Raw genomic sequence first — 14,381 nt, 5'->3', positions numbered from 1 at the left:
CAACGAAGAGGAGCTCCGTTCAGACCCGCATCTTTTTCAGCTTCTACTATTAACCCATTTCCATTAATCCTCCTTTGTCCGCCCAGCCGCGGAACATTCCGCCGACAGCCACCGCGAACCGCAATATTTGTTTGAGCGAGAACTGAGGCGGCAGTTCCGATTGGTCGGCTATCTGAATGGAGAGAAGCGGGCGGGAGTGGAAGAGAGGAAGATGTTCTTTCCCTCCTCCTCCTCCTGCCGGAAGCGCCCCAGGCGGAAGTGAGTGCCGGTGTCATCCGAGGAGGAAGCTGGCGGAGGGAACAGGCGTGCTGTCGAGCGGCGGGCTTGGGGGCCCAGCATGGCGGCGGAGCGGCTGGGCGATATGTGGGCCGAGACCCCCCTGGAGAGCCGGATCTTCTGCTCGGTGCTGCTCTTCTCGTGGGCCGTCTACCTGTGGGAGGCGCTGCTCGCTTGGCGGCAGGTCGGAGACAACCTTTCCCTCCCTTTTCACGCCCCCCCCCCCGTTGAGATGCAGCAATTGGTAGCTGGCCGCGTTGAAGAGGAGGAGGAAGGACACAGTTCTCTCCCCCCCCCCTCGGGGGTGATTCCAGCACCCGAGGCTGCTGTCAAGGCAAGGGTGGGGGGAACTCCTGGCCCTTCAGACCCGCCTTTTTCAACCTGAGGTCCCCAGATGATGTTGGACTTCCAACCCCCCATCATCCCTTACCTCTGGTCCCGCTTGCTTAGGAATGGCGGAGGTCGTGGTCCAGGAGCATCTGGGCCACCCAAGGTTGAGAAAGGCTGGGTCAAATGTTGCAGGGCTGACTCTCCCGTTGCCTGACCCCCCCTCCCTTGCTGAAGTTAAGCAGGCCTGGGTGGGGAGGCAGCCACGTTGACACTGCCTTAAGTTCCATGGGGGGGGGAGAAGCTAGGTGTTAAATTTGTGGGCGTGAAATAACAGCCTCCTGACCTGACAACTTTGTTCCTCCTTTTCTTCACAGCTGTCAACCCTACCCCTGCTTTGGCAGCTGGGAAGGGGGTGCCCATCCATTGCTGCTGATCTAAGGCTTTTAATACCGCACTTCCTAAGCCAATAAATGATTTTGTTAACTCTTCTGTAGTCTTCCCTGTATAGAATAGCTTTTGGTTTGCTAGCTCTTCTCTTTGTAGCAGTGATGGAGAACCTGTGGCCTTCTGCATGCTATTGGACTCTTAGCTGGAGCCATAGTCATCTCCGCCACCCCCCATTGTGCCCTTTGTTTCTTTTCTCCATATATGGTGCTGAAGGGGATGTGATTATTTAATATTACCTCCTTGTCCCCTCTGTGTCCTCCTCAGCAAGGTGCCCCACTTTGAAAATAGCAGGGTCTAATAGCAGGGTACTTGGATTGATTTAGTACAGCAATTGTGTGTTAGTGTTAAAATAAATTAGTAGAGCAAAGACTACAAACTTGTGTCTTTCAAAGTACCCATAGCAAGTGGTTGATAAGAGCAGCCATGCAGCTATTAGACCTCATTCATTCAGGCAACCGTTCTGAGCATGCTTACAAGAAAGTAAGCCTCATTGGATACAGTGCTACTAATTTCCAAGCAAACATGTACGGGGTTGTTATGTGTGTAGACCTTATTGGTGTGTCTATTTAAAGGTTTCTTGGACTTCGCTCATTGCTGCTGCTGGTATCAAAATTGTTAAGGAATTTTCTCAGTACGTTGCTGAAATTTGGTTTATACCAACAGGATCATTGAGAGACTAAAATAAAATCAGACCCAAGGCCACATTTACTTTTCTCAAAATATGGGATGTAAGGTTTGTCTCAAATAACTGAATTGTGCAAATTTCTTCCATAGTAACTTAAGGCTATGTAGATTTGTAGAAACGACAATGAATCTGTGGTGGAAATTAGGGCATGTTGTAGTGTATGGGATTCCCCCCATTTTAATTTTATTAATGGTATTAATTCTGAAGCTACAGAGACAAACAAGAATTTAGCCACCACCACCCTCAGATTTCTCATATCATCTGTTTCCTTTCTTACTCCCCCACTCTTGAATCAAATAATAGGGAAGAGGAAAATGGAGAACATTGAAGTGGCATCAGGTAGTCAAGTAGAACTAGGAAGTTCTGCCAGCTACTTTAAAACGTCTCAATGTTCTATTACTCTTGGCAAAAGTCACATTTTGCTGTTAGGCATAGCTTCTGCCTTCTATTTTTGTAGGCGTTTGTTTATTTACTTGTATGAAAATTTCTACCCTGCCTGCATACATCGCTAAGAGTGCTCACAAGGTTAGTTCTTTCGGCCCATTGATTTGTTGTTGCAAGCCCAGGCTTTGGAGGAGACCCCAATATCACTGTATCATTTTGTAGTCTTGGGATACTTTGTCACCAACAATCCTTGGATAGAAAGAAGAGAGGCTTCCTGTGACACCTGAGAACAGAGCTTTAGAAGGTATATGGTAACTTGTGTTTACTGCTGTGTTTAAAATATTTCAGAGGACTGTGTACAGGACAACCACCCATGTTCCACTGGAGTTAGGACCGATCATGGACTCGGAAACATTTGAGAAATCTCGCCTTTATCAATTGGATAAAAGTGCTTTCAGCTTTTGGTCAGGGCTGTACTCAGAGATAGAGGGCACAGTAAGTATCTGTTTTTCCTCTTAAGTTATGTGGTTTTTCTTTATTAGTTAGAATGTAAAATAGTATTTCAAACTTTATTGGGAATGAGATTTTCATTTAAGCATCAGAAAATGCACAATATCAAGCCTAATCCTATGACAGGATGTAAGAATCTTCTGGTTTTTCAATATCTTAGGACAGTCTTCAGACTTGTGGGGTTCCTCCTTTTTTTACTAGAACCCCCACAATCCATCACTGGAACCTCATATAAATAGTGTACTGATAGATTTAAAGAATTATGAGTCTGGGAATTTGTTTTGAGTATCAGAGCTGAATGAAACCCACAGTGTTTTAACATAAAATTTAATTTATGGTTACCTCTCTGCCCCACCCACCCCACAAGCTTCCTTCATTTCAGCAGTACAATTAGGACAGAGACAGTCATTTTGTTGCTATTAAACAAATGGGAGTCATAGATCCTTACCAATCCACTGAAAATCACTCAGAGATCTACCTTCTGCCCTCCCTTGTGCTAGAACACTGTCCGGCCAGTGACAGAATTTAGGGGGTGCAATGCTTTTTCTAGAGATACTTCTGTCAAGAGATGATGCATGCTGTCTTTAATGATTTTGCTGCTTATTTAATGTTGGGGTCAGACTGAAACTGTTATACTTTGTGACACTCAGCTGGTTTAGATGTGACACCAAACCATGGTTTGCTGCTACATGGACCATGATTTAACATCACATGAGTAAGCCCTGAGTTCTCCTCCTACGGCACTTCCTCTTTGCAGCAAACAATTGTTAGCCAGTTATATTCAGATTGACAAGCATTGGTTTGTGCTTTGCAAGGCAAGCACAAACCATAGCTTGCTGATTTGCATATAATGGCAAATGATGGCTTGCCATGTAAGGGAGGAAATTGCCCAAATTTTGTAAATACCTTTACCCATTTACCAAGTCCTCTTAGGCTATGATCCTATACCAACTTACCTGGGAGTAAGCTACAATGAATCCAGTGGGACTTACTTCTGAGTAGCTATACTGTATATAATATTCAGTTGCCTTCTGCTTTTTTGTGAATTCCTGCTTACCCCCCCCCCCCATTTTCCATTTTGTTGATTTTAGTCTCATAATCGTGATGGTTTTATTTTCTAATTGTCTGCTACCCTACAAGTACTTCTTGACCTGAAGGCAAGGATAACGGGTGCATTTGATAAATACAAATAAAATAGACACTAAACTACTAGGATTTCTTTTGTGGGTGCTTTCCATTGTAGCTTGGCTCACTCATTTCAGTTTTCTGGATAGTTTTAACTGAACCATCTCTTGAAGTGGGGAAAGCACTGTGGCACAGGGGCCTCTTAATACCTTTGCTGTGTTACAGCCTTTCCCCAAGCAGCTCAGAGTGGTTTTTCTGCTTCACAAAATCCTGTGAGATTAGTTAAGGAAGGGAGACCGAAGGGCTTTTTCAAGGATAGCTGTGAGCGGAGTGGAACTTTAACTGAGCAGACGGAGCTTCAACTGAGTGGGCATTGGCAGCTAGATTTTTCATATCCTAACTCAGCACACACTAGCCCCTGCACAACACTGACTTTCTGGCTCTGTGCACCCTCGTTCTGCACTCTCGTTCTATTAGCACAAGGAGTTGTGCTTGCACAGCACAACTTCCTCCGCCTGCATGTGCCCCATGCTCTCCCCAAATCTCCTCTGAAAGGTATGGGGAACCCCCAGAATAGATTTAGTGGGCGTACAGAGGGAGCCTTGTGCTAACATAATGAGTGACTTAGCACCACTTTGGATTCACGCCGTTGTAACTAGAGGGCAATGAGTTAGTGCAGTAGTCTTCAGCAGTTTTGCTGATCCTGGACCTAGCCTGCAGTGTGAGACCCTCGTTTGCTTAAAAAAAAACAAAAACCAAATATGTCGCTAGTTTAAGAACTAGCAGGCATGGTTCTTACTCCCTAACAGCTGTACCAAAGAGGGGATTCTGATAAGGGCAGCTTGCTGGGTGAGGTGTGAAGCGGCGTTGGCTGAAATTCCCTCTTCACGGCTATTAACAGGAAAGAAGCTCTGTTCTCTTATTTGCATCTCCTCTTCCCATGTTAAGGTGCTCTTACGGTAGTGCAAAGGCAGAGGATGAGAGAGGCTTGATTTTGTTGTTCATGAGATTCCTAAACTTCAGGGCTAGCCTGTTCCATAAAGCTGTGGGTTGGCTTTTTACAGGTGATTCTTCTGTGTGGAGGAATCCCTTTCCTTTGGTCTGTATCTGGAGACATTTCAGCTCGTGCTGGTTTTGGGCCTGAATATGAGGTAGGTCCCTATGTCCCCCACCCCACCTGTAACTAAATTATCCATTTTTAATAAAATTCCAGCTGCTATTGCCTTTGCCTTTTTAAATATGAGTATCAAGAACCTAGGAGAAAAGCCCTACCGAATGAGACCAAAGGCTGATCTTGTTCAGGATTCTGTTTTCCTGCAATGGCAGGCCAGATGCCTTTATAGGAAGTCCCTAAGCGGGGCATGGAGGCAACGTTGGGATAATCCCCAGAACAGTAGGGGGGGGGGAGGAGAGAGGTACTCATTCCATCTGGCTCCCACTAGCACAATGGGGATTGTTCCATTTGGAAAGCAGGGATGCTTGCACTGATGGAACAATCGTAATAGCATGGCATTGAATTCCTCCCAATATGTCTGAAGTTAGGCAAGTACTGACTTGTATTCCCCCCCTCCTTATGCATAGATTGTTCAGTCCTTGGTGTTTCTGCTGCTTGCTACACTCTTCAGTGCTGTCACCGGTCTTCCGTGGAGCCTCTATAATACTTTCGTCATCGAGGAAAAACATGGCTTCAACCAGCAGGTATCTTATAGTATTTGTTGGCTGCCAAATTGATAGCAGTTTTCCTTCTGTGCCTGTATGATTTGTGCTTATTTGCCTTTTAAATCTGTAAATGAGCTTTGGGAAGCCTTTGGCCCGCCAAATGTTGCTGAATTACAACAACCATCATTGACCAGGCTGGCCTATGCCTGCTGTACCAATTCTCCTGTTTCATCTAACTGTTCCCCAATGGCCTGGATAAGTTTTGAGTGGGGCTAAACAGCATGCAATTTTTGAACCCCTTATATATATGCACATAGCTGGCTTCCAAACACTTCATCTTAATTTATCTCTTCTTCTGCAGACTCTGGGATTCTTTTTTAAAGATGCAATCAAGAAGTTTATAGTGACCCAGTGTATCCTGCTGCCAGTAACGTCGCTCCTACTTTACATCATTAAAATAGGTGGAGACTATTTCTTCATTTATGCATGGCTTTTCACCTTAGTAGTTTCTTTGGTGAGTATGTGATGCAGTCCGCTGTGTCCACAATTGCTGCATCTATAACTCTGATTAAATTGGCGGGGTTGGTTGTCTCAGTCACCAAAACGGCTTGTCTGCTTATCATGGTTTCCTTTCCATCTTGCCCTGTAAAACTGTAACTTTGCTAACAGGTCAGTTTAACTAAATTATTCTTATTTAGTTATCCTGGCAGATGTGGCAGAGGGCACAATCTAGTCCAGGTTAAGCACTATTCAATCTCTGGCTACAACATTTAATTAAAAAAATCAAATGAAAATGTGTCTTGATTAATCAGGCAGTTGATGTTTCAAGTTTGATACACATTTTAAAATATACCAAGCAGCATTTTAGAGGAGGCTGTTTCTTCTGTGTGTGACAGAAGGGCAGGGGTGCCAACAGGATTTTTGGGGCCCACTGCAGTGTATATGGATCCCCCCCCCACCAAAAAAGAAGCTGTTGAAGGCGGTCATTAGGAAATTTTGAGCAGGGTGTCATCAGTATGTTGACAATGATATCCGGACCTGAGGTGCCCCAGCACTGCATTAGTAACTCTAGGCTGGATTATTGCAATTCTCTCTGATGTAGAAGTGCCTTTGACATTGTATTGCACATTCCTGGAGATAAATGTTAACGATGAATAAAGTGGCCTAAGGTGTCTCTGTTTTAACAGTTGTGCTCCACTGTAGGTCCTTGTCACAATCTATGCAGACTACATTGCTCCCTTGTTCGATAAATTCATTCCACTCCCTGAAGGAGAGCTGAAGCAGCAGATTGAGGAGATGGCAAAGAACATAGACTTTCCTCTGACCAAAGTGTATGTGGTGGAAGGTGAGAGTCCATACATCTCTGGGGCAGCACGTGTCACAAGGCAGCTCGTGATGATAGGAAAACAGCAGAATATATTATCAAGAACCAACCCCAACGCAACTTAAAATGCATTACACCCTTACAATACATTACAACCTTACATATTTATCGTTTTACCATATTTACCATAGTCCATTTTAGATTGTAAAAATTTGGGGTGATTGCCAATCTTTTTTGTAGAGTAGACCCACTGAAGCCTGTGGATGCAAGTATTACTTAGTTGACTATCGCCCTTGGACTAACAGTATAGACAACATGCAATGGCGCCAATATGCTTTCCTGGGGAGGTACAGAAGGATCACCATTACAGGGTACCATCAAAGGAGATGTGTTTTATAAGAAGAGCCCTGCTGGATTGGGCCAAAGGCCCATCTAGTCCTGCACTCCGTTCTCACAGTGGCCAACAATAGTCACCCACCTAACCTCCAAGGGCTGGGCCAGCTGACTATTTTGGCTGAAGGACAGATTCATGTGGACTTACCTCCCCACTTAAAATCTGTCCCCAAGATAAAGGGGACATGTTCACTTGCTTGCTTCTGTGATGTGACTTCGTTCCCACCCTTCTCCCACCTGCCCCAGGTTCCAAACGGTCTTCCCACAGCAATGCCTATTTCTATGGCTTCTTCAAGAACAAGCGTATTGTGCTGTTTGACACTCTCTTGGAGGATTATTCTGCCCTTAACAAAGAGCGCCCTGAGGAGCCTGGCTCAGAGAACCAGGTGGCTGGAGGAGACGGGGAAGATGCCGAGGCAAAGGCTAAAGCCAAGGTAAGCGTCTGGAGTGGGGGTGGGGGTGGGGTGGGGAGGTTATATCACTAAGGTGCAGTCATTCTGATCTAAGATTTCCTAGGTGGACTGGAAAGAAGGCAAGGGCAATTGTTAAGGGAGTGCAAGTGTGCATATCAGATCCTTGGCAATAAATGCTAAAGTGCTTGTAGGTGGCTTTTACCCAGGGCTATCCCCAGGCCACACCCTTCACTGACCCTGTTCTGTGCCCTCATCACATTCTTTTGCATGGGTGGAATGAGTACTGTTATAAAGCTTCTGGCTCGCCAGGATGACTTTTGCATGGGTGGAATGTAGCCTTCTGCACAAAGAGAGGTCACCTATGTTCCCCCGCCACACCCACCACTGCCACACAGCCCCTGGGAGGTCACTTGCGAGAGAATGGTTTCCCATTTTTGCAATAACCCCAAAACCAGAATGTGGCTCATAATTGGTTGTAGCTATGAACTTTTGTTACCTGCTATTCTGCACATTTCTTTTTAGGACAAAGCTCTGAGCAACCAGAGCTTTTCTGCAGTAGCTCCATTACTTCGTAGATCTCTTCCCAGGAACTTCCTCTCTATTTATTTTTAGGGAAACCCTATTTTAAAATAAACTTTTGAACAACCTTATTTTTCTGATGCCACTTTGAGCTGTTGCTGTTACTCTATGGCTAGATGTGTTCTGCCGTGCATTAGGATAATATGCTTGTAAATATTTATATTATGAGCCATCTTGGAAGGGGTAACCCTGACAGGAGGCCTACAGATACAGTACTATGGTCCCAGGGTTGGTTACGCAAACTATCAAAATTTAAAAGGGGCTTTCCCAAAGTGTCCAGTATTGACCCCCTGGGATTGATTAGATTGTGCAGTGGGGGTGACTAAGGACCCAGAGAGTCAAAAGAGGGTCAAAAAGCACCCAGGAGTAGGAAAGCCATTCACAAAGTATCATGTGAATAATTTCTGCTTCCTGTCCTGCATTTGTGAGCTTGGAAGGTTGTTTTTGCTCATGCTTGGATAACATGTTCCTTCTCTCCCCTCCCCCTTTACTCTAGAATAAGAAGCAAGGTTGCAAAAATGAAGAAGTCTTGGCTGTGCTGGGTCATGAGCTGGGGCACTGGAAACTTGGCCACACGATTAAAAACATCGTCATCAGCCAGGTGAGCAGAAAGCACCGAGGAAATTCCCATGGGTTTTGTTTCAGTGTGCTTATATTGACATGCAGCGCCATTCCTTTAGTTATGGATGCAGTGAAAAGGAAGGTGGGCAAGCTAGAGTGTAAATGGGGAGGGGTATTAATGGAGAGGTGACTTAGAGCTGAGCAGCCCATTACACAGAAATCTGATTGATCTCCCACTTTCCCCCTCTTAAGACTTTAAAAGCAGTCCAGGAGATGGGGTGTGTGTGTGGAAATGGACTGCATCAGTGCTTAGGTGCCATTGGGGTGGAGGTTAGCTTTTCTCTATTTCTCCCCTGCACTGTATTCCTCAGAAGCTGTTATAAGCCACAGTGGTTGGGGATGTATTTACCTGTATTTTGGTCCCAGGTGTGGAAGCTCCAGCTAGTGCTGGATTCAGTGCCAAGACTGCTGATGCAGGCAGATGGCTAACAGCATGTGATACCTTTCTTAAAACATCTACACTGCGCTACTGGACCAGGTTCAAGATTCTGGTGCTGATCTGCAGAGCCATGAATAACTTGGGTCCGGGACATCTTAAGGCCCGCCTGAGCCCTTATATCCCAGCCCGATCACTGAGATCACTAGAATTTGGGTACTGAGTGTCACAGGCCCCATGCTACAGTACACTCTTCCAAGCAGGCATCTTCGCTTTTGAATTTCAGGTGCCTATTCAAGGCTTTTTTATGCCGACAACTCTATGCAGTTCCACATTTTCTAATTTTAATGATTGCTCCCATACCACCACTTTAAATGGTTTAGTAATTTTTTATATATATTGTTGTACACCGCTCTGATATTTTATGAGAGGGTGGTATATAAATACTTTTACAAATAAAAAAGGTTGCTAACAAATCATTAAGGCAACACATGCTGCTGTTTTTTTTTCTTTCCTAGATGAACTCCTTCTTGTGTTTCTTTTTATTTGCTGTGTTGATTGGTCGAAGGGAGCTCTTTGCAGCTTTTGGATTTTATGATACTCAGCCAACCCTGATAGGCCTGTTGATCATCTTTCAGTTTATTTTCTCTCCTTATAATGAGGTAAAGTTCTGCTTTTGATTTCACACTCAAGCCATCATTGCTGAAATGCTAGTAGTTTCTTTGCTGACTTAAACCCTCCTATCCCACAATAATGCTGTCGGTATTCTGATTCATTTTTTAAAAGTTTCCTCAGTGGCACCAGTTGTGTAGTATTTTTTTGTTTTTATTTTGCAGATTTATAAACTGCTTCACACCCAGAAGCTGTTGAAGTAGTATACAATTCAAAGAATTGTCTTTGCCGTCTTTAACATGCAGAAGGCTAGTGGGTATGAGGCTGTGGTTTGGAGGATTCTGAAACATGTTCCGAGTTCTTAATGTAACTTTCCTGTATTGTTTCCCTTACAGGTACTCTCCTTCTGCTTAACTGTATTAAGTAGGCGATTTGAATTTCAAGCGGATGCATTTGCCAAGGATCTTGGAAAGGCTACAGACTTGTATTCCGCTCTGATCAAGTTAAACAAAGATAATCTGGGATTTCCTGTTTCAGACTGGTTGTTTTCAATGTGGCATTATTCTCATCCTCCACTGTTAGAAAGACTTCAAGCACTGAAACAATCGAAGCAAGACTGAATGAAATAACTACTGGCTCAAAGGAGCTTCCATCCCAAAACAAATTTCCAGTTTCTAAAAACCATCTATACATATATATATATTCATTCCATTCCTGAGCACACCATTCTGCATAGCAACATGTGCTGTTCACCTTATTTGAAAGTAGCGCCCAAAAATCCTGTATCCAATTTACGGAACTGAATTTTAAAGAGAAATACCTTGCGGGGACTGAATTGGGAAGGAATGAAATATGTAAAGTTTTATCTGAAAATCTTAACAAAGCAGTACTTGAGGGGAAAGTTTTACTTGTCACAGCCTGAAGTATCCATGCTTGAATTTGTGAAAGCTTTGAATGTGACTTTTGTACCTTTTAAGCAGTTTGTCTGGGTGTTCTTACAGTACGATAAACTTCTAGCTTTCCTACCTCATTCAATGAGGGGGTCTGATCCTGGATAACTATCCTTCCCCCCCTCCCCTTTTGACCGTTGGATTTCAAGCATTTAAACCAAACGCTCTCTGGACTGAAAGTGTGAACTTTCCCCTTTAGGTCCAAGTTCATACCTGCAATGAATGAAAAGGCTACTTTTTACAGAGAAAATAAAGTCACCTTTCTCCCTGTATGGGGAATGGAGAATAAATTGCAGCTCATGAAACATCCTGTTTATGTGTGTCCCATATATTGTGTGTATGATGATGGTTTGGAACTTGTGTGGTCTCATCTCCCCCTACCCACTGATTTTCTGGATAGCAGGGGTTTTGGAGGAATAACTATGTAACAAAAGCTATACTTTTTGTCAAGAAAAAAAGAAACTGACATGGTTGACTTGCATATTTGAATAGTCATATATTCAATCCCTAAAGTGGGTGCTGTGCTAGATGTGGCGGCTTGCCATTATCTCCTGTTTCATTTGTTTCTCTTGTCTGTATCATATAGGCAGCAATTCAACATGCTCCTTTCTCTACTATGGCACTATAGAAAGTGGGGAGTGGGAGCCTTGCCTGTTCATTTAGCTGTTCAATGCACACAAGTACTGCCAGAAAAAGGTGACATTGTGCTCTAGGAAGGCTACCTGTTTCATGTTATGTAGGTCAAGAGTTTCAAGAGCCATTTAAATAATTATGACTCGTAACTCTTGGATTTTTAGCATACCATCTCTATTCTCACCAAAACAGCTGGAACTATCCTACTTTAAGTATAGTTGCTAGGAAACAAATCTACTTCAAAAAAACCAAAACAAAAAAAAACCCTGCATACTGCTGGATAAAATGCAAAGCTGCACTCTGGTTGTTGTGCTCAATGGTGCTGTGATAATTGGCATGTACTAAACATGTATATTTAGGTTTTAATTATATGCTTAATTTAATTGCATTAAACATTAGATATTTATTTTTCTTCCTATTCTGCAGTTACTAGTCTGGCCTTTGTCATTGGCCTATGCAGCAGGGGCATAGCCAACAGTCGATCACAAACTTACAGCTTCCTTAACTATGAACTCTGCAATTTGAAATCCCTTCCAAACTGGTGATACATCAAACCTGGTTTCCTAGTTAATACCACTCAAAATCCAACTTTCTCCAATGGACTCCAAACTGTTGCCAAGTGTTTTACAGCATTTTGTAACACAAACCCAAAGATTTGCAGCACCCCAAAAAGTGTGCTACTACTGACGTTCAGGAAGGGGGCCTAATAGTCTCATCATATCAAATACTTTGATTCATCCACCGATTATTCCAATTATATTGTGTTTTATATATGCTGTAAACCGCCCAGGCTTTTCCCCAAACGGGGGCTCCAGGCGGCTTACAGGTAAAAATAAGAACCTCTAATAACATAAGGGGGTAAACGTAGCCAGGATAAAAACTACATTCATATATAAAACCTATTAAAATTACAGAATTAATCACATGTTAATTGAGAGGCGGAGAGCCGCATTCTAGGGGAGTGCGGCTGTCCCAGCGGCACGTGCTACGGCGGCCGCTAAAGAACTAAAAACGGTTCGCTGGTCAAGAACCCCGCCCCTTCCTCCTCCTGGGAGTCGCGCGAGCCACCTCGGCACCGTTCGTAGGAAGGGGGCGGGGCGTCGGGGGCGGTGACGTCGCATCGCCGCCAGGGGCGGAGCTTCTCGTCGCGTTCGCCTCCTCGCGCGCGGGGGGACGCCTTTGTCCCACGGACTGACTGGGCTCGTCTGAGGCGATGCTGTCTGCGGGGAAGAAAGCGGCTGCGGCGGAGGCTCCGGTAGGCGGCGGCGGCGGCTCAGGCGGCCCGGCGGGCGATGGCTCTGCCGAAACCCCGGCACCCCCTCCGCCGCCTCCACCCCCGCCGCCTCCGCCACCCCCTCCGCCGGCCCTGTCGGGCCCCCTGGGCTCCTCGGAGGGCGGAGGCGGGCCCTCGGGGCCCTCGGAGCGCACGCCCCGCAAGAAGGAGCCTCCGCGCGCCTCGCCGCCGGGGGGCTTGTCCGAGCCGTCTCCCCCCGCGGGGCCGGGGCCCGTCGGGGGCTCCGAGACCACCGGCATCGCCGAGACCCCCGAGGGCCGCAGGACCAGCCGCCGGAAGCGGGCCAAGGTGGGTGCTCTTTCCCCGGCCGCTGTTCCCGCCCACCGGGGCCTACCTACCCGGGACGGCGGCGTGGCTGGCTTGGGTGGGCCGGGCGTCGTCCCGTGCGAGATCTCCCACGAACCGGTTTGTGAGGAAATCTATTATCTTTAAAACGGTGGAGGTTCAAAAAAGCGGGCAGCTGGGCGGGTTAGTGGTTTGTTATTTTTTATTACTTTTGTTGCACGTTAAAGCAGAAACCGAGAGGCTACTTCCTGCAAGGAGAAACGTAAAGGCCGGGCAGGCCTGTAAGTTCCAGTCCGGCTGAGCCGTGAAGTTTGCTGGGTGGCCTTCAGCCAGTGAGGCTGTTTCTCAGCCTGACCTACTTCTCAGGGTTGCTGTGGGGCCGAAATGGGAGCGCGCATTTTATCCACACGGGTCATCTGGGAAAAAGCGGGGAGTGAAGCAACAACGATAATAAATGCAATAAGTAGAAGATTGGCGGAGTCCAAACAAAAAGATACAAAAGTGAGATGTCAGCATTTAAAGTGGTACAACCCACACGTAAGGATTTAAGGAGGCGGGCGCACACCGTAAAGAATGGCAGTTTTTGTGGCACAGGTTTGTATAGGTTAAAGCTCATATCATATGCAGCTGGGATCTGGTTGACGTAACAGGCCACAAACAGTCTGCAGGGCTTGCTTGTGTGGGTTGTGTGTGCTGGATTGCTACCCCTCTGGTATCTCTTGGGCATATACTACCTTCTGCTGTATGTATATTGATTATCCATTATTGTTAATTACAATTTCCCCCCAAAACGGTACACAAAGTTAATGTGAGAGTAGCTAGAGCCCATGTTGCAAGGCACTAATGAATGTCATTTATTGTTTGCTTCTTAATGTGTAGGCTAGACTGCTACCTTTGTTTTACAGAAGCAGATTTAATAGTGTGCAATGCAGTAAATGCCCCAAAGCCATCTTAATAAGGAAGGGAAATAGATCCTAACAAAATGAAGAGGTGTTTTTTTTTTGGCTCTTGCTTTTCTAACACAAAGGATCCTTTGTGATAAAATAAAGCTTTGAAATATGTTTTGATATGTGTATATTTATATCGTGTAGATGCACAGGGAAGATGTTGAATATAGCTTGGGAGAGCATTATATATTTAACAATTAGACGTTGATTTCATTATGTGATCATCAAGACTTGAGGGTTCTACTTTCTTTAATACAGGGAAAGGCTTGTAATACAAGGAAGTATGTAACACATGGCTTGACTAGTTTTTAGCATTGATTAATTTGGGCCCTATTCTATTCTGAGTTCTCTGCATGGCTTACAAATAGGAATGCTTTTTTGAAATGAGGGCTTACAGTTAGTCCTTTGTAGTTGACTTGTAAAACTTAAAAAGAATTATTATTTAGTTTACTTGAATCAGTTTGTACAGTACCGTGAGTACAGGACTTGAATTTTGGGATGGCTTTGAAAACATAAATTACCCGTTTGCTGTCTTTCT

The 14,381-nt window shown here is 45.0% G+C and overlaps 2 protein-coding genes across 2 annotated transcripts in view; both read left to right on the top strand.

Annotated features, from left to right (window-relative positions):
- Positions 1 to 248: 248 nt before the first annotated feature.
- Positions 249 to 10,992, top strand: ZMPSTE24 (zinc metallopeptidase STE24). Its single transcript, XM_033158056.1, has 10 exons — positions 249 to 460; positions 2,471 to 2,617; positions 4,822 to 4,908; positions 5,339 to 5,455; positions 5,778 to 5,930; positions 6,620 to 6,761; positions 7,380 to 7,567; positions 8,622 to 8,726; positions 9,641 to 9,784; positions 10,130 to 10,992. The coding sequence occupies exons 1-10, from the start codon at positions 338 to 340 to the stop codon at positions 10,352 to 10,354; spliced, it is 1,431 nt and encodes a 476-aa protein (XP_033013947.1). The 5' UTR covers positions 249 to 337; the 3' UTR covers positions 10,355 to 10,992.
- A 1,523-nt stretch (positions 10,993 to 12,515) lies between these two features.
- KDM1A (lysine demethylase 1A) overlaps positions 12,516 to 14,381 on the top strand; it is a 34,363-nt gene continuing 32,497 nt past the window's right edge. The window contains exon 1 of the mRNA XM_033158055.1: positions 12,516 to 12,899. Within this exon, the coding sequence (XP_033013946.1) occupies positions 12,531 to 12,899 (369 nt within the window). The 5' untranslated portion in view covers positions 12,516 to 12,530. The remainder of the gene's footprint in view (positions 12,900 to 14,381) is intronic.

Source organism: Lacerta agilis, chromosome 8, assembly GCF_009819535.1.
Source record: "Lacerta agilis isolate rLacAgi1 chromosome 8, rLacAgi1.pri, whole genome shotgun sequence".
In the NCBI taxonomy this organism is placed as follows: Eukaryota; Metazoa; Chordata; class Lepidosauria; order Squamata; family Lacertidae; genus Lacerta; species Lacerta agilis.
The sequence above is the reverse complement of the archived record's forward strand: the minus strand, read 5'-3'. Positions and strand labels throughout refer to the sequence as shown.